The sequence below is a fragment of the Canis lupus genome, chromosome 18, assembly GCF_003254725.2.
Source record: "Canis lupus dingo isolate Sandy chromosome 18, ASM325472v2, whole genome shotgun sequence".
Taxonomy (NCBI): domain Eukaryota; kingdom Metazoa; phylum Chordata; class Mammalia; order Carnivora; family Canidae; genus Canis; species Canis lupus.
The window spans coordinates 41,865,303-41,887,773 of NC_064260.1; the positions used below are offsets into that span (position 1 = coordinate 41,865,303).

A 22,471-nucleotide genomic window follows, 5' to 3' on the forward strand; every position below is an offset into this window, starting at 1 on the left:
AATAAACTGAAAAGAGTTTGTGACAAATATGTCAGAGGACTACTTTATTTAACATAGTAGCTCTTACAAATCAATATGTAGAAGATGACCAAATTAAAAAAAAATGGGCAGCTGAGTGAAGTAAGTCAGTCGGAGAAGGACAAACATTATATGTTCTCATTCATTTGGGGAATATAAATAATAGTGAAAGGGAATATAAGGGAAGGGAGAAGAAATGTGTGGGAAATATCAGAAAGGGAGACAGAACGTAAGGACTGCTAACTCTGGGAAACGAACTAGGGGTGGTAGAAGGGGAGGAGGGTGGGGGGTGGTAGTGAATGGGTGACGGGCACTGGGGGTTATTCTGTATGTTGGTAAATTGAACACCAATAAAAAATAAATTAAAAAAAATAAATAAAAAATAAAAATATTTTTAAAAAATGGGCAAAAGACATGATCAAGCCTTTCATAAAAATAAATAGGGTGCTGGGTGGCTCAGTCAGTTGGGTGTCAGACTCTTGGTTTCGGTGCAGATCATAATCTCATGGGTTGTGGGAGTGAGCTCCAAATCAGGCTCCATGCTGGGTGGAGAGTCTGCTTGAGATTCACTTGCTCTGTCTCTCCTCCTATGTGTGCATGCTTATGCTCTCTCTCAAAAAAATAAATAAATCTCTAAAAAACCACATACTTATGAAAAGATGCTCGTTTAACCACACTTAGGCTTATGAAAAGATGCTCAGTTTAACTTCTTTTTTTTTAAATTTTTTTTATTTATGATAGTCACAGAGAGAGAGAGAGGCAGAGACATAGGCAGAGGGAGAAGCAGGCTCCATGCACCGAGAGCCCGATGTGGGATTCGATCCCGGGTCTCCAGGATCGCACCCTGGGCCAAAGGCAGGTGCTAAACCACTGCGCCACCCAGGGATCCCTCAATTTAACTTCTAATTAAAGATAAAAATCAAAATGTCAAGGTACCATTTTTTTTAATTAGTGGGATTTGTGCAAAAAAATTTTTTTTTTAAATTACATCTAGTATATATATAGGTCAGAGTGTGGGGAAACACTCCTACACTGCTGTTAGGGCTGTGCATAGGTAGACTATTTTAGAAAGGCAATTTGGCAATATCTGGGAAGTTTAATATAGCACATAACCCTTGATGCAGTAATCCCATTTTCAGAGAGATGTTTGCTCACACCTCAGTGCCTTGAAATCTTGTATCCCAAAGCTCCTGGCAGGGAGTAGAAGGGCTGTGGTTGAGCAAAGGAGACTCATCTGGATGGGATGGCTTACAGCTTGCCCCTCTTCTGTTTCCTTCTGCCCCATTAATAACTCAATGTTAATAAGAAACATTTGGAAAAAAAAAAAAAACATTTGGCAGTGTCAGTATCATAAAAACCATGAAATTAAAAATCATCTAGTAGGGATGCCTGGGTGGCTCAGTGGTTTGGCACCTACCTTCGTCCCAGGGCGTGATCCTGGAGTCCCAGGATCGAGTCCCACATCAGGCTCCCTGCATGGAGCCTGCTTCTCCCTCTGCCTGTGCCTATGCCTCTCTCTTTTTGTGTCTTTCATGAATAAATAAATAACATCTTAAAAAAATAATAAAAAATAAAAGTCAGTTGGTAGAGGTAACAACAATGTGAATGAGTTTTTTTTTTTTAATTTTTTTTTAAATTTTTATTTATTTATGATAGTCACAGAGAGAGAGAGAGGCAGAGACACAGGCAGAGGGAGAAGCAGGCTCCATGCACTGGGAGCCTGACGTGGGATTCGATCCCGGGTCTCCAGGATCGCGCCCTGGGCCAAAGGCAGGCGCCAAACCGCTGCGCCACCCAGGGATCCCTGTGAATGAGTTTTATTATTTTTTTTATTTTTAATCTTTTTTAGATTTATTTATTTATTCATGAGAGACAGAGAGGTAGAGACACAAAAAAAAGCATCTTTTTTTTAAGATTTATTTATTTTGGAGAGGGAGAGAGAGAGAGCATGAGCAGGAGAGGCAGAGGGAGAGGGAGAGAGAGAGAAAATCTCAAGCCGACTCCCCACTGATCATGGAGCCTGATCCCACAATCCTGAGATCATGACCTGAGCCAAAATCAAGGGTCAGACATCTAACTGACTGAGCCACCCAGGCATACTCCCAGTTTGCCTTCTTGCCAGGCAGGTTCTGAGAGTACCTGTTTACTTACACTTGTGCCAGGATGAATGTAAAAACACATAAATATGTTTTTCATGTCTCTTAGGTAAAAAACATATCTCCTTGTCATACTGGTTTACATTTCTTCATGAGTGAGATTGAGCAGCTTTACCATCTTTTCAAATGTTCATTGCCCTCCCCCACCACAATCAAACTAAGGAAAAGATTAAGAGATGGAAAAAACGCCCTAAAATTAAAAAAAAAAAATTTTTTTTAAAGAAGGAAAAGAGGGGTGCCTGGGTGGCTTAGTTTGGTAAGCCTCTAACTCTTGATTTCAGCTTAGGTCATGATCTCAAGGTTGTGAGATCGAGCCCTGAGTTGGCCTCAGCCCTCAGCATTGTCCCTTTCCCCCTGCTCCTTTCCAGGTTCACACATTCTCTCTAAAATAAATAAATAGGGCAACCTGGGTGGCTCAGTGGTTTAGCGCCACCTTCAGCCCGGGGCCTGATCCTGGAGACCAGGGATGGGGTCCCACATCGGGCTCCCTGCGTGGAGCCTGTTTTTCCCTCTGCCTGTGTCTCTGCCTCTCTCTCTCTGTCTCTCACGAATAAATAAATAAAATCTTTAAAAATAAATAAATAAATAAATAAATAAATAAATAAATAAATAAAGTCTTTTTTTTTTTAATTTTTATTTATTTATGACAGTCACACACAGAGAGAGAGAGAGGCAGAGACATAGGCAGAGGGAGAAGCAGGCTCCATGCACCGGGAGCCTGACGTGGGATTTGATCCCGGGTCTCCAGTATTGCGCCCTGGGCCAAAGGCAGGCACTAAACCACTGCGCCACCCAGGGATCCCTAAATAAAGTCTTTTTAAAAGAAAGAAGGAAAGAAAGAAAAGAAAGGAAGAAAAAAAAAATGGAGCCCTAACTGGTAGTTGAGGGGTGGTAGAAAGGGACAGGGAAACAAGAGCGGAGGGGGGGAGGGGGGGAAGCAAGTCACAGATCCCTAGGACAAACCAGGCCTCCTCCTTCCTCTTTCTAGGGCCCACCTGTCTATCTTCAGCGGCGCACAGACAGATAGAAGCTGTGAGCAGAGGTATTCCATATCCTTCCAGACCTGAAAACTCAACCTGCTTTACGGTGTCTTCACTCGCTGCTCTCCCTGCCAGATATGGCACTCACCATGCCAGGGACCTTTGACCTTTCCTCTCCCTTCTTTCCTTCCTTTTCCTTCTTCCCCTCATTTTCCTTGTTCTCTACCCTGAAAGCCTCTTTTCCTCCCTTTTCTCTCATCCTGTTTCCCAAGAGTTCATCTCTCTCCTGCCTGCTCATTCCTCTGCCCTCCCCTAGACCCCCATGTCATTCATCTCTCTGTCCTCCCAACCACTGTATTTTGAACTTGAAAGTTAATTTATAGAGTGTTTCACCCTAATTAATAGAGTCCTAGCTACTTTTCTCTACAATGCTAATGGGTGAAATGAAAGTTTCCTGTTTTGCCTCTCTCTAAACAAAAATAATATGACATAATTTGATTTAAAAAACAAAAAATTTCTCCAAGCTTTACATTTAAATATTTAATAGACTGCACAGAATGTGTATGTAACTTTGGCAATGTTGATGCTGTTATACTGGCCGAAATCTAATTTTTGAAGGAGATGCATGTCGTAGGATTGTGCACCTGTGCTCCTAATTCTAATACAGTGCTTCAAGTCACTTAGTTGTCACAGTCGAGCAGTAATGTCCCCGGAGAGGAAAAGAAAGCTGCTCACTCATTCCCTTTCCCTCCGCAGATCCCCTTATGCTTAGTTCACCTCTTAAGAGCAGACAACTTCTTCATGATGAATTTGGTGAAGTAAACCCATGTCTTCGAGAACCCCGAGATCTCTTTGCCTTCTTCCCTAGCAGTGGGCCACTGCAGGCACCAAGGTGGCCAATAGAATGTGAAGTCATCAAGGAAAACCTTCATCATATCGGTAATGTGACTTATGTGTCGCAGCCCTGCTGTTCTGACAGAGAATCTATTAAATCCAGCATAAGTACAAGGCAGGATAGATTCAACATCTGTTAACTCATCTGGAAATGATTAAGCTATGGGAAGCTGGTACACACTGGTCAAAGTAAAAAGTTATACTAGTGTGTAAACATAGATGCTTCTGAGGTTGTTGGAATGGAGGATCTCTTTCTAAAAGCCAAAATATATCGATACTTAAATCAGTTTTCCAGTATTCCTGTTTCAGTATTAATATGCTTGGTTGAGTTTTATGAGTTGTATTTGTGCCAACTTTGGTATAACTAATGAACTATATATACTAGAACATAGTTTTTATTGTTTTTAATTGTATTTTGAGTTTGTTGGGGTTTTTTTTAAAGATTTTATTTATTTTTTCATGAGAGACATACAGAGGGAGGCAGAGACATAGGCAGAGGGAGAAGCAGGCTCCATGCAGGAAGCCTCATGTGGGACTTGATCAGGACTCCAGGATCATGGGATCACACCCTGAGTCATAGGCAGGTGCCAAACTGCTGAGCCACCCAGGCATCCCTTGTTGGAGTCTTTTTATGGAAATGGTGGAGACTATTTTTGTGAGATCACTAGTTATATCTTTGAGCTGTTAGCGGTACAGATACAATCTTTAGCCTTAGTTATATGAGGCCTTTCAGAAGTGGGTTGCATTAAAAAGTGGGCCCTTTTCTAATGGCTGGAACTCTTCTATCAGGCATTGTATCTGTCTTAGACTGCTATATAAACAACTGGATGTTTCTTACTTTCACACTTCCCCCTGACAATTTCCACTCAATATGTATTTATTAAGCATCTACCATATGGAAAGTACAGTACTTGGTGTTATGGACATAAGGATGAACCAGGTGAAGATACCCAAATTTTGCCTACTGGTAGGGTTGTTGAAGATATAACCAGGCAATTGCATAGAGTTTAGTCCCTCTGGGAACACTTAACCTGAGCCTGGAAGATTAGGGAGGGTTTCCCAGAGGAGTTGACATGGTAAGCTGAGATCTGATGATGAGTTACAAGTGATCCAACTGAGAGGGTCAAAAAAAGGATTTTAGTTAGAGGACATAGAAAAAGAGCATGGCATATCTGGACAACCATGGAGCACTGATCCTGAAAGACAAGAGTTAAAGCTAAAAATACAGGGATGTGCTCAGTGTAACTGGGCACAGAACTGTTTTTAAGGTGTTTGGAAATGTGGGGAAGAGGTGGCATTTTGTGTTAGCACAATAGCTAAGAAGTCCTAAGATCATCTGTTCCTACCCTCTTCAATTTTTTTTTTAAAGAGAGAATCTTTTTTTTTTTTTAAGATTTTATTTATTCATAAAGACACAGAGAGAGAGAGAGGCAGAGACACAGGCAGAGGGAGAAGCAGGCTCCATGCAGAGAGCCCGACGTGGGACTCAATCCAGGGTCTCCAGGATCATGCCCTGTTCAATTTTTAGATAAAAGTTCCAGTTTGATCTGGATGAACAATAGGATTTTACTATTATTTTGCTGTATCAAATAGGCAAAATTCCTGTGAAATTTTTGGACTCAGTTCCAAGAGATGAAAAAAGTGGGAAACTAGAATTTAATAACCACATTATTGCAGTGATAATCAACCAAAGCTCGAGATATCTCTCTGTCTCTCTCTCTCTCTCTTTTTAAAGTAAGCTCTAGGCCCAACATTGGACTTGAACTCACCACCTCAAGATCAAGAGTTGCATTCTCTACTGACTGAGCCAGTCAGGTGCCCTAGTACTAGATCTTTTATTTATTTATTTATTTATTTATTTATTTATTTATTTATCTATCTATTATAAAGATTTTATTTATTTATTCATGAGAGACAGAGAGAGGCAGAGACACAGGCAGAGGGAGAAGCAGGCTGCATGCAGGGAGCCTGATGTGGGACTTTTCCCAGGACTCTAGGATCACACACTGGGCTAAAGGCAGGTGCCAAACCGCTGAGCCACCCAGGGATCCCCATACTAGATCTTTTAAAAAGCATTTTTTTTTTAATTTCAAGGAAATTTATTTTATTTTATTTATTTTATTTTATTTTATTTTATTTTATTTTATTTTATTTATTTTATTTTAATTTCAAGGAAATTTAATAACAAACACCTTATGGTTTAAACCAAATTGACAGCCTCATCACTCCCTATCACCTTGAAAATAAGAAATTAGCATTGTTTTTTTACTGAGTTGTGTCATTATTGTTTTTTCTTTATTTTTTTTAAGTTCAGTCAATCAAAAGATAATATCAGAAGCAGTAAAGAACAGCAGTTTTAAGCACAGATTTTGAGTAATTCCAATAAGGTTCTGGGCCCAGATCTACCACTTACTTGAGCCATATGACCTTGAGCTAGTTTTTTTTTTTTTTTTTTTTTTTTTTTTAATTCAAGTTTATTTAAACTGAAAAAATGGGTGTCTAGGTGGCTCAGTTGGCTGAGTATATGACTCTTGATCGTGGCTCAGGTCATGATATCAAGGTTGAGAGGTTGATCCCCACATCAGGCTCTGTGCTCAATGAGGAGTCTGTTTGAGATTATCCCCCCTACCCCTCTAAAATAATAAATAAACAAATCTTTATCTTTTTAAAAAGTTTTATTGATTTATTCATGAGAGACACAGAGAGAGAGGCAGAAACATAGACAGAGGGAGAAGCAGGCTCTGTGTGGGGAGCCTGATGTGGGACACTTGATCCCAGGACCCCAGGATCATGCCCTGAGCCAAAGGCAGATGCTCAACCACTGAGCCACCCAAGCGTGCCTGGTAGTTCAATTTTTAATCTTTGGAGGAACCTCCATACTGTTTTTCATAGTGGCTGCACTAATTTACATTCCCACCAACACAAAGGGTTCCCTTTTCTCCACATCCTCAGCTAACACTTATTATTTCTAGTCTTTGGGGAGGAGGATAATTTTTTAATAGATTTCTTTTTTTTGTTTAGTTTTTTTAAATTTTATTTTATTTAAATCCAATTAATTAACATATAGTAGACTTTAGTGATTCATCACTTGCATATAACACCCAGTGTTCATTACATCATATGCCCTCCTTAATGCTCATCACCCAGTTACCCATTCCCCCCCACTTCCCCTCCAGCAACTCCTAGTCTTTTTGATTATAAGCCTTTCTAACTGGTATGAGGTGATTCTTATTGTAGTTTTGATTTGCATTTCCTTGATGATTAATGATGTAGAGCATCTTTTCATGTACCTGTTGGCCATCCATATGGCTTTTTTTTAAATTTAAATCTTTTTTTTAAAATTTTTATTTATTTATTTTTTTTTTGTTGTTGTTTTTTTTTTTTTTTTTTTTTTTTTTTTTAAATTTTTATTTATTTATGATAGTCACACAGAGAGAGAGAGAAAGGCAGAGACATAGGCAGAGGGAGAAGCAGGCTCCATGCACCGGGAGCCTGACGTGGGATTCGATCCTGGGTCTCCAGGATCGCGCCCTGGGCCAAAGGTAGGCGCTAAACCGCTGCGCCACCCAGGGATCCCTAAATTTAGATCTTCTGAATAGATATTTTGTTTCCTATGAAATTGTATGAATTCTTTTTTTTTTTTATTTTATTTATTTATTCATGAGAATATAGAGAGGAGAGAGAAAGGCAGAGACACAAGCAGAGGGAGAAGCAGGCTCCATGCAGGGAACCTGACATGGGACTCGATCCCGGGTCTCCAGGATCACGCTCTGGACTGAAGGCGGCGCTAAACCGCTGAGCCACCCAGGCTGCCCAATGAATTCTTTATATATTTTGAATACTAACCCCTTATCAGATACTTGACTTGCACATATTTTTTCCCAGTTAATGGTTGCCTTTTCATTTTGTTTATGGTTTTCTTTGCTGCAAAGAAGCTTTTTAGTTTGATGTAGCCCCACTTGTTTATTTTTGCTCTTGTGTCTTGTGCTTTTGGTGTCAGATTAAAAAAAATCATTGCCAAGACCAATGTCAAGGAGCTTAAAGCTGCCTGTGGTTTCCTCTATGAGTTTTATGATTTCAGATCTACATTCAAATCTTTAATCTATTTTTTAAGATTTTATTTATTTATTTGAGAGAGAGCACATGCACAAGAGCAAAAGCGGTACAGAGGGAGAAGCGGGCTGCCCTTCGTTCAGGGAGCCTGATGTGGGGCTTGATCCCAGGACTCTGGGAACATGACCTGAGCTGAAGGCAGCCACTTAACTAACTAAGCCACCCAGGCGCCCCCTTTGATCCATTTTGAGTTTATTTTATTTTATCTATTAGAGAGAGAGAGAGCATAAGCAGGGGGAGTGGCAGACAGAGGGAGAGGGAAAAGCAGGCTCCCCATGGCAGGGAGCTCAGTGCAGGGCTCCATCATGGCCTGAGCCAAAGGCAGACACTCAACTGCTGAGCCACTCAGGCGTTCCATATATTCCTGACTTTAAAAAGAAGCTTGGCACACCTGGCTGGCTCAGTCTGTGAAGTATGTGACTTTTGATCTTGGGGTTGTGAGTACAAGGCCCATGTTGGGTGTAAAGATTACTTAAAAATACAATCTAAGGGGATTCCTGGGTGGCTCAGTGGTTTAGCGCCTGCCTTTGGCCCAGGACGTGATCCTGGAGTCCCGGGATCGAGTCCCGCCTTGGGCTCCCTGCATGGAGCCTGCTTCTCCCTCTGCCTGTCTGCCTCTCTGTGTGTGTCTATCATGAATAAATAAATAAAATCTTAAAAAAAAAAAAAGTTGTATAAACTTCTATTGTATATGCTTTTTGTTAAAAATCTCTTCATAGTCTTTATGGAAAGAAGCAAGACAGTTAATTTACAAACAAATTAGAAACATAGGGTGAAAATTTGGTTTGATTCAACTAAACTAGTCACTTGAATAATAATTATGATAATCATATATTACTTTTAAATAAAACTTTATTTATTTTGTGGGTTTTTTTTTTTTAATGTTTTCTTTCAGAGTGGGTTCCACCTCAACCAGAATATTTCTATCAACCTACAGGAAATGAAAAGTTGCCAGAAATTGTAGGAGAAGAAAAAGGCACAGTTGTCTATCAATTAGATTCAGGTATTGTTATTTAAGTTGATGATTAATCATGACAGAGTTATAATAAATATATTTTGTATAATAACAATGGTTTTTAAAAATCTATAGTTTTAAAAAAAAAATAAATAAAATAAATAAAATAAAAATCTGTAGTTTAGTGATAAATAAATAGTCTTTCCAGACCAACCTGAACAGGGAGCCCTGAAATTCATGGCCAATCAGCTTTAAAATTTCATTTGTATTTTAAAATGACAGTACCAGGCAGCCCTGGTGGCGCAGCGGTTTAGCGCTGCCTGCAGCTCAGGGTGTGATCCTGGAGACCTGGGATCGAGTCCCTTGTCGGGTTCCCTGCATGGAGCCTGCTTCTCCCTCTGCCTGTGTCTCTGTCTCTGTCTCTCTCTCTCTCTCTCTGTGTCTCTCATGAATAAATAAAATCTTTTTTAAAAATAAATAAAATAAAAAATAAAATGACAGTACCTTTTTCTAATAATTCTAAGCCCATTTTAGAGCTTCTGTGGGGCAGCCCCAGTGGTGCAGCAGTTTAGCGCCGCCTGCAGCCCAGGGCATGATCCTGGAGACCTTGGATCTAGTCCCATGTTGGGCTCTCTGCATGGAGCCTGCTTCTCCCTCTGCCTGTGTCTCTGCCTCTCTCTCTCTCTCTGTCTCTATGAATAAATAAAATCTTAAAAAAAAAAAAAGAGCTTCTTCTGTGTCATTCCCCTTCTTAAAAATCAGATTATTGGATATTCAGGGGACTTGCTCTTCTTTTCTCCATCTTTCTATTCATTAATGAGTACTTTGTAGTATATGCATATGACTATCATTTACTATGTGGTTTAAGTAAATTCCATTAATTTGCAGACTTCCTACAGTAAAATCCGTGTCTTTTTTTTTTAATGATTTATTTATTTATTCATGAGAGACACAGAGAGAGAGGCAAAGACATAGGCAGAGGGAGAAGCAGGCTTCCTGCAGGGAGCCCGATGCGGGACTCGATCCTAGATCCCATGAGTCAAAGGCAGATGCTCAACCATTAAGCCACCAGTCATCCCAGAATCCATGTCTTTTAAAAAAATGTGTAGAACACTGTACCCAACAAAAATAGCAAAATACGTATTTGTTTCAAAAGCACATGGTACATTCCCCCAGTATACATACACTATATGTCGGTTGTTAAGAAAGTCTTGAAATCACACAAAATATATTTTCTGACCACAACAAAATTGAATTAGAAATTAGAGCCTAAAAAAAACAAAAACAAAAACAAAACAAAAAAAAGAAATTAGAGCCTAGGTGGCTCAGTCAGTTGAGCATCTGACTCTTGGCATCGGTTCAGGTCTTGATCTCAAGGTTGTGGCTTTAAGCCCAAGTCGTGGAGCCTATTTAGTATTAAGAATTTTTAAAAATCGACAACAGAATGAAATCTGGGAAATATACAAATATGTGGAAATTGAATAGGACATTTCTAAGTAACCCAGAAGTTAAAAAAGACATAAGAAGAGTTAGGGGATCCCTGGGTGGCACAGCGGTTTGGCGCCTGCCTTTGGCCCAGGGCGCGATCCTGGAGACCTGGGATCGAATCCCACATCGGGCTCCCGGTGCATGGAGCCTGCTTCTCCCTCTGCCTATGTCTCTGCCTCTCTTTCTCTCTCTGTGACTATCATAAATAAATAAAAATAAAAAAAAGAAGAGTTCAATGTTTTCAACTGAGTAAAGATAAAACAGCGTATCAAACTTTATGAGATGCAGGTAAAGCATTGCAGGGTAAATATATGGCTTTAAATGCCTGTATTTGAAAGGAAGAAAGATCTCAAATCAATTACCTAAGGTTTCATATTAACGAATTAGAAAAATAAGCACAAACTAAGTCCAAAGAAACCAGATAGAAGGGCATAATAAAGATAAGAATGGAAATCAGGGATCCCTGGGTGGCGCAGCGGTTTGGCGCCTGCCTTTGGCCCAGGGCGCGATCCTGGAGACCCGGGATCGAATCCCACGTCGGGCTCCCGGTGCATGGAGCCTGCTTCTCCCTCTACCTGTGTCTCAGCCTCTCTCCTCTCTCTGTGTGACTATTATAAATAAATAAAAATTAAAAAAAAAAATGGAAATCAATGAAACAAAAAACGGGGGATGCCTGGGTGGCTCAGCAGTTTAGCACCTGCCTTCAGCCGAGGGCATGATCCTGGAGTCCCAGGATCGAGTCCCACATCGGGCTCCCTGCATGGAGCCTGCTTCTCCCTCTGCCTGTGTCTCTGCCTCTCTCTCTCTCTGTCTTATGAATAAATAAATAAAATCTTAAAAAAAAAAAAAGAAATAGAAAACAGGAAAATAATCTGAAAATCAAACCAAAAGTTGGTTGTTTGGAAACATCATCAAAATTGACAAAACTTTAGCTAGATCAACCATGAAAAAAGAAGAAGAGACACAAATTATCAAAATCAGAACTGAGGGGACAGAAACATCAAATCACACTAAGATAGCTACAATAAAAATAGACAATAACAAGCGATGATGGGTAAGATGTAGAGCCAGTGGTCATAGTAACATTTAAGGCAGAAAGGAGATAAGGGCGCCTGGCTGGTTCAGTCAGTAGAGCATGCTAGAGCATGTGGTTCTTGATCTTGGGGTCATGAGTTCAAGGTCCCTATGGAAGTTGGAGAATAGAGTTTACTTAAAAAAAAAAAGAAAAAGGGCAGCCCAGGTGGCTCAGCGCTTTAGCACCTGTCTTCAGCCCAGGGCGTGATCCTGGAGTCCGAGGATCGAGTCCCATGTCGGGCTCCCTGCATGGAGCCTGCTTCTCCCTCTGCCTGTGTCTCTGCCTCTCTCTCTCTCTCTCTCTCTCTCTCTCTCTCTCTCTCCCCTGTGTATTCTCATGAATAAATAAATAAAATCTTTTTAAAATTTTTTTATTTATTTATGATAGTCACACAGAGAGAGCGAGAGAGGCAGAGACACAGGCAGAGGGAGAAACAGGCTCCATGCACCGGGAGCCCGATGTGGGATTCGATCCCGGGTCTCCAGGATCGCGCCCTGGGCCAAAGGCAGGCGCTAAACCGCTGCGCCACCCAGGGATCCCAATAAATAAAATCTTAAAAAAAAAAAAGACAGAAAGGAAATATAATGTTCAAGAGTAATGAGCCAGGAAATAATAGGGAACCTTCCCAAGGAAGAAGAAGTAGTTTTGAATTAATAATGTCAGGATGGGGGCACCTGAGTGGCTCAGTTGGTTGGGCACCTTCCTTTAGATCAGGTCATGATCCCAGAGTCCTGGGATCAAGCCCTGAGATGGGCTCCCTGCTCAGTGAGGGGCCTGCTTCTGCCTCTCCCTCTTCCTGCAGCTCCCCCTACTTGTGCTCTCATGTTCTCTCTCTCTCTCTCTGTCACATGAAGTCTTTAAACAAAAATAAAAGCAGTCTCACTGAATTTGTCTGAAAAATTGCTACCCCAGGGGCAGCTGGCTGACTTTTCAGTGGAGTAAATGACTCTTGATCTTAGAGTTGTAAGTTTAGGTATAGAGATTACCTAAAATCTTTTAAAAAATTGCAGGGGCACCTGAGTGACTCAGTCAGTTCAGTATCCAACTCTTGGTTTTTGCTCAGGTCTTGATCTTAGGGTCATGGGATTGAGCCCTGAGTGGAGCTCTGTGCTCAGCAAGGAGTCTGCTTAAAGATTCTGTCTCACCCACAGCATTCTTCCTCTTCCCACCCCCCAAATAAATAAATAAACAAACAAAAATTTTTAAAGATTTCATTTATTCATTTGAGAGAGAGAGAGAGACAGAGCATGAACAGGGGAGAAGAGACAGAGGGAGAGGGAGAAGCCTACTCCCTGCTGAACAGGGAGCCTGATGCAGAGCTGGATCCTAGAACCCTAGGATCATGACCTGAGTCAAAGGCAGACACTCAACTGACTGAGTCACCCAGGCACCCCAAGATATTTTTTTAAACCAAAATATTTTTTTAGGTTTAATTAATTAATTTGTTTGTTTGTTTGTTTGACAGAGAGAGATAAAGTACAAGCAGTGGGAACAGCAGAGGGAGAGGGAGAAGCAGATTACACCTGAGCCAGGAGCTTGATGGAGGGCTTGATCCCAGGACCCTGGGATCATGACCTGAGCTAAAGGCAGATGCTTAACCACTGAGCTACCCAGATACCCCTAAAATATTTTTTTAAAGTTACAACCCCACCAAAGAGATAGAAAGAAGTGATGGTTATCTAAATTTTGTTAAAATAAATTTTATAATTTTTTTTGTTTTAGTATCAGTTTATTTTATTTTTTTAAAAATTTTATTTATTTATTCATGAAAGACACAGAGACAGAGAGAGAGGCAAAGACACAGGCAGAGGAGAAGCAGGCTCCATGCAGGGAGCCTGACGCGGGACTCGATGCTGGGACTCCAGGATCACGCACTGGGCTGAAGGCAGGTGCTAAACCACTGAGCCACCGGGCTGCCCTTAGCATTATTTTATTTTATTTATTTATTTATTTATTTTATTTTTTTCTTAGCATTAGTTTAAAGATAAAATTTTAATCCTAACCTTTTCTTTTTTTCTAATTACTACGATATTTTTGTTCCCTTCTTAATTTAGCCAAGCCAATTCTTTTTGAACTTCTAATTTTTTTTATATTTATTTTTTTTATTTTTTTTTTAAATTTTTTTTTCAATTTATTTATTTATGATAGTCACAGAGAGAGAGAGAGAGAGGCAGAGACACAGGCAGAGGGAGAAGCAGGCTCCATGCACCAGGAGCCCGACGTGGGATTCGATCCCGGGTCTCCAGGATCGCACCCTGGGCCAAAGGCAGGCGCCAAACCGCTGCGCCACCCAGGGATCCCTTTTTTTTTTATATTTAAATCTGGAAGGATATTCCAAAAAAAATTACATAGAGTATACTTTATTTTCTCTTTTTTTTCTCCTTTACCTTTTTTTAAATTAATAAATAGGTGCCTTTTTTTTTTTTTTTTTTAGAATTAAGATTGTAAACTTTTTCAGATGCTGTATGTGGAATATCATTTGTCAACCTGCTTTTAAATTAGGGCTTAATTGGGTACAAACAGTATCTGATGCCAGGGGCACAGCCACACAGCAAAAGGCAGCCACACAGTCTCTACACCACTGTAAAGGTCCTCAAAGAAATCTGATGTTTCAAATGAAAAATCTCAGCAAGGATGGTTGAAAATCTGAATATTCATTATTCTTGACCTCGAATGGCATTGAACACATAATGGAACTCAGTAAATACTGGTTGGATGAATGGAGTCTAAGTGGAACCTACCCTAAATATAGTGTGTCTCATCCACAGTGCCCACTGAGGGTTCCTATTTCACCAGTTCCAGAGTGGGAGGCAAGCGAGGGATTATCAGGGAGCCGGCTGTCATGCTGCAGGGACCCGAGGATAATACTCTTCTGTTTGAGTCACGGTTTGAGAGCGGGAATCTGCAAAAAGCTGTCAGAGTGTGAGTAACAGGAATTTCCCAAAGGGGCAATACCTGGAGTGAGTGACACATTCTTTAGGAGTCATATTAGGAGTCAGGAGTGTTTTCAAGAAAAAGAGAGGTGGTGAGAAAAGGTCATGGGGATCAAGAATGGAATAATTGTGACTCATTCTCCCCCAGAGCACAGATTTATCTACATTGTTTTTTCTGCTTGTGAAAGAAATTAGTGCTCATTTACAATTTGTATTAATAGGGGCACCTGGCTGACTCAGCCAGTAGAGCGCCCAACTCTTGATCTCGGAGCCATGAGTTCAAGCCCCACTTGTAGGTAGCAATTACTGAAATAAATGAAATCCTTAAAAAGTTTTTTGTATTAACAAAAATGCATAACATTAAAAATATGAAGTCTTATAATCATACCCCCCCAGATTCAGCAACTGTTAATAGTTCAGTATATATGCAGTAATTTTCCCCCTTTTTCTGTGTATGTAACAAACAGAAATTACTCATTTTTTAAAATAAGATAATGGGGAACCCTGGGTGGCGCAGCAGTTTAGCGCCTGCCTTTGGCCCAGGTCGCGATCCTGGAGACCCGGGATCGAGTCCCACGTCGGGCTCCTGGTGCATGGAGCCTGCTTCTCCCTCTGCCTGTGTCTCTACCTCTCTCTCTCTGACTATCATAAATAAATAAAAAAATTTTTTAAAAATAAAAATAAAATAAGATAATGGTATGCATACTGTTTTACAAATTGCTTTTTGCTGGGATAGCTCAGGTGGCTCAGCAGTTTAGCGCTGCCTTCAGCCCAGGGCTCATGATCCTGGAGACCCGGGATCAAGTCCCATGTCTGGTTCCCCGCATGGAGCCTGCTTCTCCCTCTGCCTGTGTCTCTGCCTCTCACTCTCTCCTCTCTTTGTTTCTCATGAATAAATAAATAAAATCTTTTAAAAAATTGCTTTTTTGCCAATTGATAAATTTTACTTACTTTTAAAGATTTTTATTTATTTCTTTGAGAGAGAGAGAGCGCACAAGCAGAGGGGCGGGGCAGGGGGTAGAGGGAGAGGAAGAAGCAGACTCCTCACAGCAAGGAGCCCAATGCAGGACTGGATCCCAGGACCCTGGGATCACGACCTGAGCTGAAGGCAGATGTTCAACCGACTGGGCCACCCAAGCGCCCACCAGTTAATAAATTTTAGATGTTTTCCTATAGTAGTACCACAGGTTTACGTCCTTATTTTTAACAATTCATATTATTCTATTTTATGGGTATTCCATATCTTATTTACCTTGCCTTCACTGATAGAAAATTAAGGTGTTTACTATTTTTTGTTTAAATTAATAGAATTAACATTCTTAGGATTTATATTTTTATCATTTATTTATTAAGATTTTTATTTATTTATTCATGAGAGACAGACAGAGAGACAGAGAGAAGCAGAGACCCAGGCAGAGGGAGAAGCAGGCTCCATGCAGGGAGCCTGATGCGGGACTCGATCCTGGGTCTCCAGCATCAGGCCCCAGGCTGAAGGTAGTGCTAAACTGCTGAGCCACCCAGGCTGCCCGCATTAATATTTTTAAATATTTGTGGTTTTACAGGATAAATTTTAGAAATAAATTTGGTAGGTCAAAGGGTTTGAATACTTTAAGTATCACTATTTTTTCCTAAACTGCCCTTGAACATGATTCCAGTTCCTGTCACTAGTGTGTGAGAGTGACTGTGTCCCAAGCTGGAATATTCATGAGTTGGAGGGAAAATAACAGCCTACTGTAATTTGCATTTCTTTATTTCTTTAAAGACCTTATTTATTTATCTGAGAGAGAGAAAAAGAGAGATAGAGCAGGCACGCACAAGCAGGAGGGAAGAGCAGGCTCCCCACTTAGCAGGGACCCAGATGCAGGATTCACTCCTAGGCCCCTGGGATCTGAGCTGAAGGTAGCCACTTAGCCAACTGAGCAACCCAGGCACCTCTGTAATTTGCATTTCTTGACTTAAGCTTGTGGGTGAGCATCTTTTCAGGATTTGGCATTTGTATTTCCTCTTCTGCACACTCATCCTTCTACTTTTCAATAAGGTGAATGCATTCCAGAAGTGCCCCCTCAATGATCAAAGGTACAATAACACCAGAGGTGGAGGGGTCTTCTCCACAGTGGTTACCTCCAGGATGTAGCCAATAGCCAACAGAGGGCTCTGGCTTTGCTGCTGTTCAGGGAAATGTACTGAAGTACTACTGAACACTCCAGAGAGATACTAAGAAGCTCACAGAGCTTCCAAACACCCCAAGTAAACTTTCTTTACCCAAATTTCTTTTTTTTTTTAATTATAAATTTATTTTTTATTGGTGTTCAATTTGCCAACATATTTACCCAAATTTCTACCAGCCTAATAGTGTAAGTTGGGGAACTATGTAAATTAGAAAATTAATAGTTGATGTAGTAGGCTTTCCGGTTGTAATAAGATCTATTTTTGCCAGGGGGAAACAATGCACTTTTTGGATTTGTTTTTTGAGAGAGGGATGTGGGGTTACAGAGATACTCTTCTATTTTCTCCATTGCAGAGATACCTATGAGTATGAACTCACCTTGCGAACTGACCTCTACACAAACAAACACACTCAGTGGTTTTATTTTCGTGTTCAGAACACTAGAAAAGATACTACCTACCGCTTCACCATTGTCAACTTGCTAAAACCCAAGAGCCTTTATACTGTAGGGATGAAGCCACTCATGTACTCCGAGCTGGATGCCAACACCCACAACATTGGCTGGAGGCGAGAAGGAAATGAAATCAGGTACTATAAGAACAACACAGATGATGGACAGCAGCCCTTTTACTGTCTCACGTGGACCATTCAGTTTCCGCACGACCAGGACACTTGCTTCTTCGCACACTTCTACCCCTATACGTACACTGACTTGCAATGCTACCTGCTGTCAGTGGCGAACAACCCGGTGCAGTCTCAGTTCTGCAAGCTTCGAACATTATGCAGGAGCCTCGCTGGGAACACCGTCTACCTGCTCACCATCACCAACCCATCCCGGACCCCTCGAGAGGCAGCTGCGAAGAAAGCTGTGGTCTTGAGCGCCAGAGTCCACCCTGGAGAAAGTAATGGCTCTTGGATCATGAAAGGCTTTTTGGACTTCATCCTTAGCAACTCCCCAGATGCCCAGCTCCTCAGGGATATCTTTGTCTTCAAAGTAGTTCCTATGTTAAATCCAGATGGAGTGATTGTGGGGAATTACCGGTGTTCGCTGGCCGGAAGGGACCTGAACAGGCATTACAAAACCATTCTGAAGGAGTCTTTCCCTTGCATCTGGTACACCAGGAACATGGTCAAAAGGTGAGCCCCTTTGTCTGTTGATCTTCTTTGAACGCCGGGTGGGAGGGCTCTTCTCATGTAGGACTCCGGGCGGGGCTTGGGAGACCATCTTTACCATTCTGTTTGCAGTTATATGGGTGTGTTCAGTTTCAAATTTTTAAGTCCTGTTTCATCTTTGGGTTGAAGCTGAACATGCCACATTTCAGCCAGAGGCATTTAAGTCAGAGAAGTTCATAGGCCTTCATCATGAAGCATGTATAGTAATAATAATAGTACCTAACAATTAGGCAGTGTTTGTATAGAGGGGGCAGGCAATATTCTCAGTGCTTTACACATGGGACCCATGTAGAGGTTGAGCCTTCACGTTAAACCTCTGACCGTAGGCACAGTCAGTATCCCCAGTATGTGAGTGGTGAGGAAATTAAGGCCCCAGAAGGTCAAGCAACTTGCCCAGGTCATAGAGCCAAATAGTGGCAGAGTAGATGTTTGAACACAGGCTCTCAGGTTCCAGAGTCTGAGTTCTTTATTGCCTCTTGTAGTGCCTCTCGTAGAGAAAGAATAGTAAATAAATCAGTTCATATTTTCCAAGCCTGTGTGAAAGCAGTTGAAGGCTATGATGTAATGGCACCCATCTTACAGGGAATGGAACCACAGCATAGAAGAATCTGTGGGTGCACACCCCCAATAACCAGATCTGTGTGAAAGGGTGGGAGTTGTGTTGGGCTTTCAGGCTAACTGGCTAAGAGCACGTACTTGGGAGTCGGACAGGCCTGGCTTTGAGACCTGGTGTCACTACTGGCTGGTTCTATGACCTTGGAAGTGATTGTACCTCTCTGCGCTTCAGCCTTCCTGTCTGTGGAGTAGGGCTAGGCTCATCTGCCCAGGTGTTTAACTGTGAGGATTAAAGGAGAGGATCTGTGTCACCTGCTCGGCACAGTGCCCTGAACGTTTTATGTGTCATTACTGTCATCCTCTTCATGCTATCATCATCATTATGGAGAAGGTGACCATGTTTGGAAGACTGAGTAGGTGCCCTGGGTGAGGAGGAGACCAAGGAACTGAGCCTTACAGGAACTGGCCCCAGAAATTCAGGAACCCAGGCTTTCTCTGTTTCTCTTTTTCATTCTGACACTTAACAGCCTTTCTACTTCTGTCCCTCTTTCCCCAGGTCTGCCCCAGGGTGGGCTTTCTTTCAATAGATTTCTTCCACTTCCTTGTCAGCTTACACAAGGCCTACCCACCACACCCTTCCACATCAGGACGTTTTCATTTCAAGTACCTGGCTGGCAGTGGCGAGGAGTGCTGGTAGCATGCTTGAGGGTGGGGGTATGCAATGGCTGAGGGTGGAGATAGGGTCCTTTGAAGGGGTTGACATTTATTTTGTTTTATTTTATTTTATTTTTTATTTTATTTTATTTTTTTAAGATTTTATTTATTTATTCATGATAGTCACAGAGAGAGAGAGAGAGAGAGAGAGAGAGAGAGGCAGAGACACAGGCAGAGGGAGAAGCAGGCTCCATGCAGGAAGCCCGACACGGGATTCGATCCCGGGTCTCCAGGATCGCGCCCTGGGCCAAAGGCAGGCGCAAAACCGCTGCGCCACCCAGGGATCCCTGACATTTTTTTTAGAGGGAAGGCAGCAACCACATATTTATTAAGGTAGAAACTATAAAAGGTCCTTGATTATTTCATGCACGTGGATGTCCACTGAGTCCTTTGTTTACCCCTCTCAATAGACTTCTGGAAGAAAGGGAGGTTCTCTTGTACTGTGATTTCCATGGCCACAGCCGCAAGAATAATATCTTCTTGTATGGCTGTAAAAACAACGATCGCAAGTACTGGCTTCATGAGCGCGTCTTTCCTTTAATGTTAAGCAAAAACTGCACCAGATAAGGTAAGCACATAAGGTAATTATCCATCCACTGCCTAAGGAAGAATTCACTGCATCCTATATGCCACTTTGCATCTCTTTTCAAGGTGAACCTTGAAAACTTGTTGCACAAAAGAAGCCAGACCCAAAAGGCCATATTTTTGTGATTCTATGAAATGTTCAGAAGATGCAAATCTGTAGAGACAGAGAGTCCTTTAGTGGTTGCCTTTGGTGCGGAGTGGGAGGGTGGCATCACTGCTGAGAGATGCTGGGTTTCTTTTGGGAGATAATGAAAATGTCTAAACTTAGATTGTGGTGATGGCTGCTCAACTCTGTGAATTGTGAAAAGAATGAATTTTATGGTATGTGAATTGTATCTCAATAAAGAGGGGGAGGTAGACGGAGAGAGAATCCTTTTTTTTTTTTAAAGATTTTATTTATTTATTCATGAGAGACACGGGGGGAGAGAGAGAGAGAGAGAGAGGCAGAGACACAGGCAAAGGGAGAAGCAGGCTCCATGCAGGGAGCCTGATGTGGGACTCGATCCCGGGACTCCAGGATCACGCCCAGGGCCGAAGGCGGCACCAAACCGCTGGGCCACTGGGGCTGCCCCTGGGAGACAGAATCTTAAGCAGGATCCATGCTGAGCCTGATGCAGGGATCGATCTCACAATCCTGAGATCATGACCTGAGCTCAAATCAAAAGTCAGATGCTTAACCGATTGAGCCATCCGGGTGCCCCAGGGATCTCTCTCTCTCTTTCTTTCCTTTCTTTCTTTCCTTTTTTCTTTTCTTTTCTTTTCTTTTCTTTTCTTTTCTTTTCTTTTCTTTTCTTTTCTTTCTTTCTTCTTTTTTTTTTATATTTTATTTATTCATGAGACAGAGAGAGAGAGAGGGGCAGAGACACAGGCAGAGGGAGAAGCAGGCTTCATGCAGGGAGCCTGATGTGGGACTTGATCCCAGGACTCCAGGATCACACCCTGGGCCAAAAGCAGGCACTAAACTGCTGAGCCACCCAGGGATCTCTTTCTTTAAATAAAATGACACCCAAATAATGTGTCTTGTAAAAAAAAATACATAAAAAATTTTAAAAATGATGTTCAGAACCCAGTATCTAAAACAATTAAAAGCAGAGCTGTACTCATTGAAGACAGATAGAGGGCTTGGAATCTTGCCTAGTTGGCCTCGTCAGTCCTTGTGTCAGGAATGCCCGAGGCTCCTCAGTAGAACCCCTGGATTCCAGGGTGCAGAAATTAAAAACCACTAGGTGGAAACATACCTTCCAACTGTAAAGCATTTTCAGCAGGATAAGATAGGTTGGGATGAGTGCCAAGTATATGTTACAAACCTCAATAAGGAAAGAGGGTTGAGTGGTCATGAAAGACAATGGAGCATATTGAACTCCGAGCTGAGAACAGTAAGTCAGAGGGAGTGAGAGTTCCGGGCAGAGATTACAGGGGTGAGGCATACGTCAACCATAAATAGAGGATACACTCAGCTGGATCCAAAGACTCAAGTTGGGGAAGAATAGAAAATAAATCTTAGAAAAGTTGGCCAGTGTCTTGAATGCCAAAGTAAGCCAGCATTCCCAAATAGGAGTTCAAGGAACCCTAGTCCTTGAAAATGTCCCTGGGAAAGATGGGGAAGGGAAAAAGGGGACCCAGGGAGTAAGAAGTAGAATGTGTACTCTCTCTCCTTTGGAGACTCACAGTCTACAATAACATATTATTTATTTATTTTTTTTTTTTTACAATAACATATTAAATGCTCTGAGAAGTCCTGCACAAGAAGTCTGTGTAATTTTGTTCACCCTTCATCCTCCTGACTAACATGACCACAGAACTCATTTTCTCTTCTGTAAAACCTGTTAACATCCTGTAGAATTACTATTTTAAGGAGCATACTTTAGGAAATAATACATAGACTGCCAGGAAACCATTCTTGTATCATATAAATGAATCTTAGACATCTTACATTTGCCAGTTTAGGTTTAACAGAGGCTTTTGGTTTCTCTTTAGTTCTCTTTTCAGAGTTGTAACTTTAAGGTGCAAAAGTGCAAGGAAGGAACAGGCCGAGTTGTGATGTGGCGCATGGGGATCCTGAATAGCTACACCATGGAATCTACCTTTGGGGGGTCCACCCTGGGTAAGTTCTCTTTTTTTTTTTTTTTTTTAATTTTTATTTATTTATGATAGTCACACAGAGAGTGAGAGAGGCAGAGACACAGGCAGAGGGAGAAGCAGGCTCCATACACTGGGAGCCCGACGTGGGATTCAATCCCGGGTCTCCAGGATCGCGCCCTGGGCCAAAGGCAGGCACTAAACCGCTGCGCCACCCAGGGATCCCAGTTCTCTTGCATATCGTAGGTCAGCATGACAAGGGGAAGCCAAGCAAAGTACAGAGGGCATGAAATCCCTTTGAGTGCTGGAGAGATGATTGACCTACAGGATTTTCTTAACTGCTCCTTATGCTGAATTTGACCAGTGTAAATATGAGTGTGAAATGTAATCCTTGCTGGGGCAGTAGAGCAAAGTGGTTGCTGGGGACCTAGAATCAGGCAGATCCAGGTTTGAATTTCAGCTCCATTTACAAGTTGTGTGATCCTGGTGCAGTTACTTAACTCTTTTTTTTTTTTTTTAATTAACTCTTCAAACCTCATTTTTTTTAACTGTCAGTAATAGGTAATAATACCTGCATTATAGGTAC

At 41.6% G+C, this 22,471-nt stretch overlaps 1 protein-coding gene across 1 annotated transcript in view; it reads left to right on the forward strand.

Moving 5' to 3' along the window:
- Window positions 1–22,471, forward strand: part of AGBL2 (AGBL carboxypeptidase 2) — a 43,260-nt gene that overhangs the window by 4,651 nt on the left and 16,138 nt on the right. Inside the window, 8 exon segments of the mRNA XM_025452170.3 lie at window positions 3,163–3,216; window positions 3,911–4,093; window positions 9,057–9,164; window positions 14,448–14,601; window positions 17,134–17,916; window positions 19,632–19,776; window positions 19,778–19,789; window positions 21,784–21,910. Of these exon segments, the coding sequence (XP_025307955.1) occupies window positions 3,163–3,216; window positions 3,911–4,093; window positions 9,057–9,164; window positions 14,448–14,601; window positions 17,134–17,916; window positions 19,632–19,776; window positions 19,778–19,789; window positions 21,784–21,910 (1,566 nt within the window).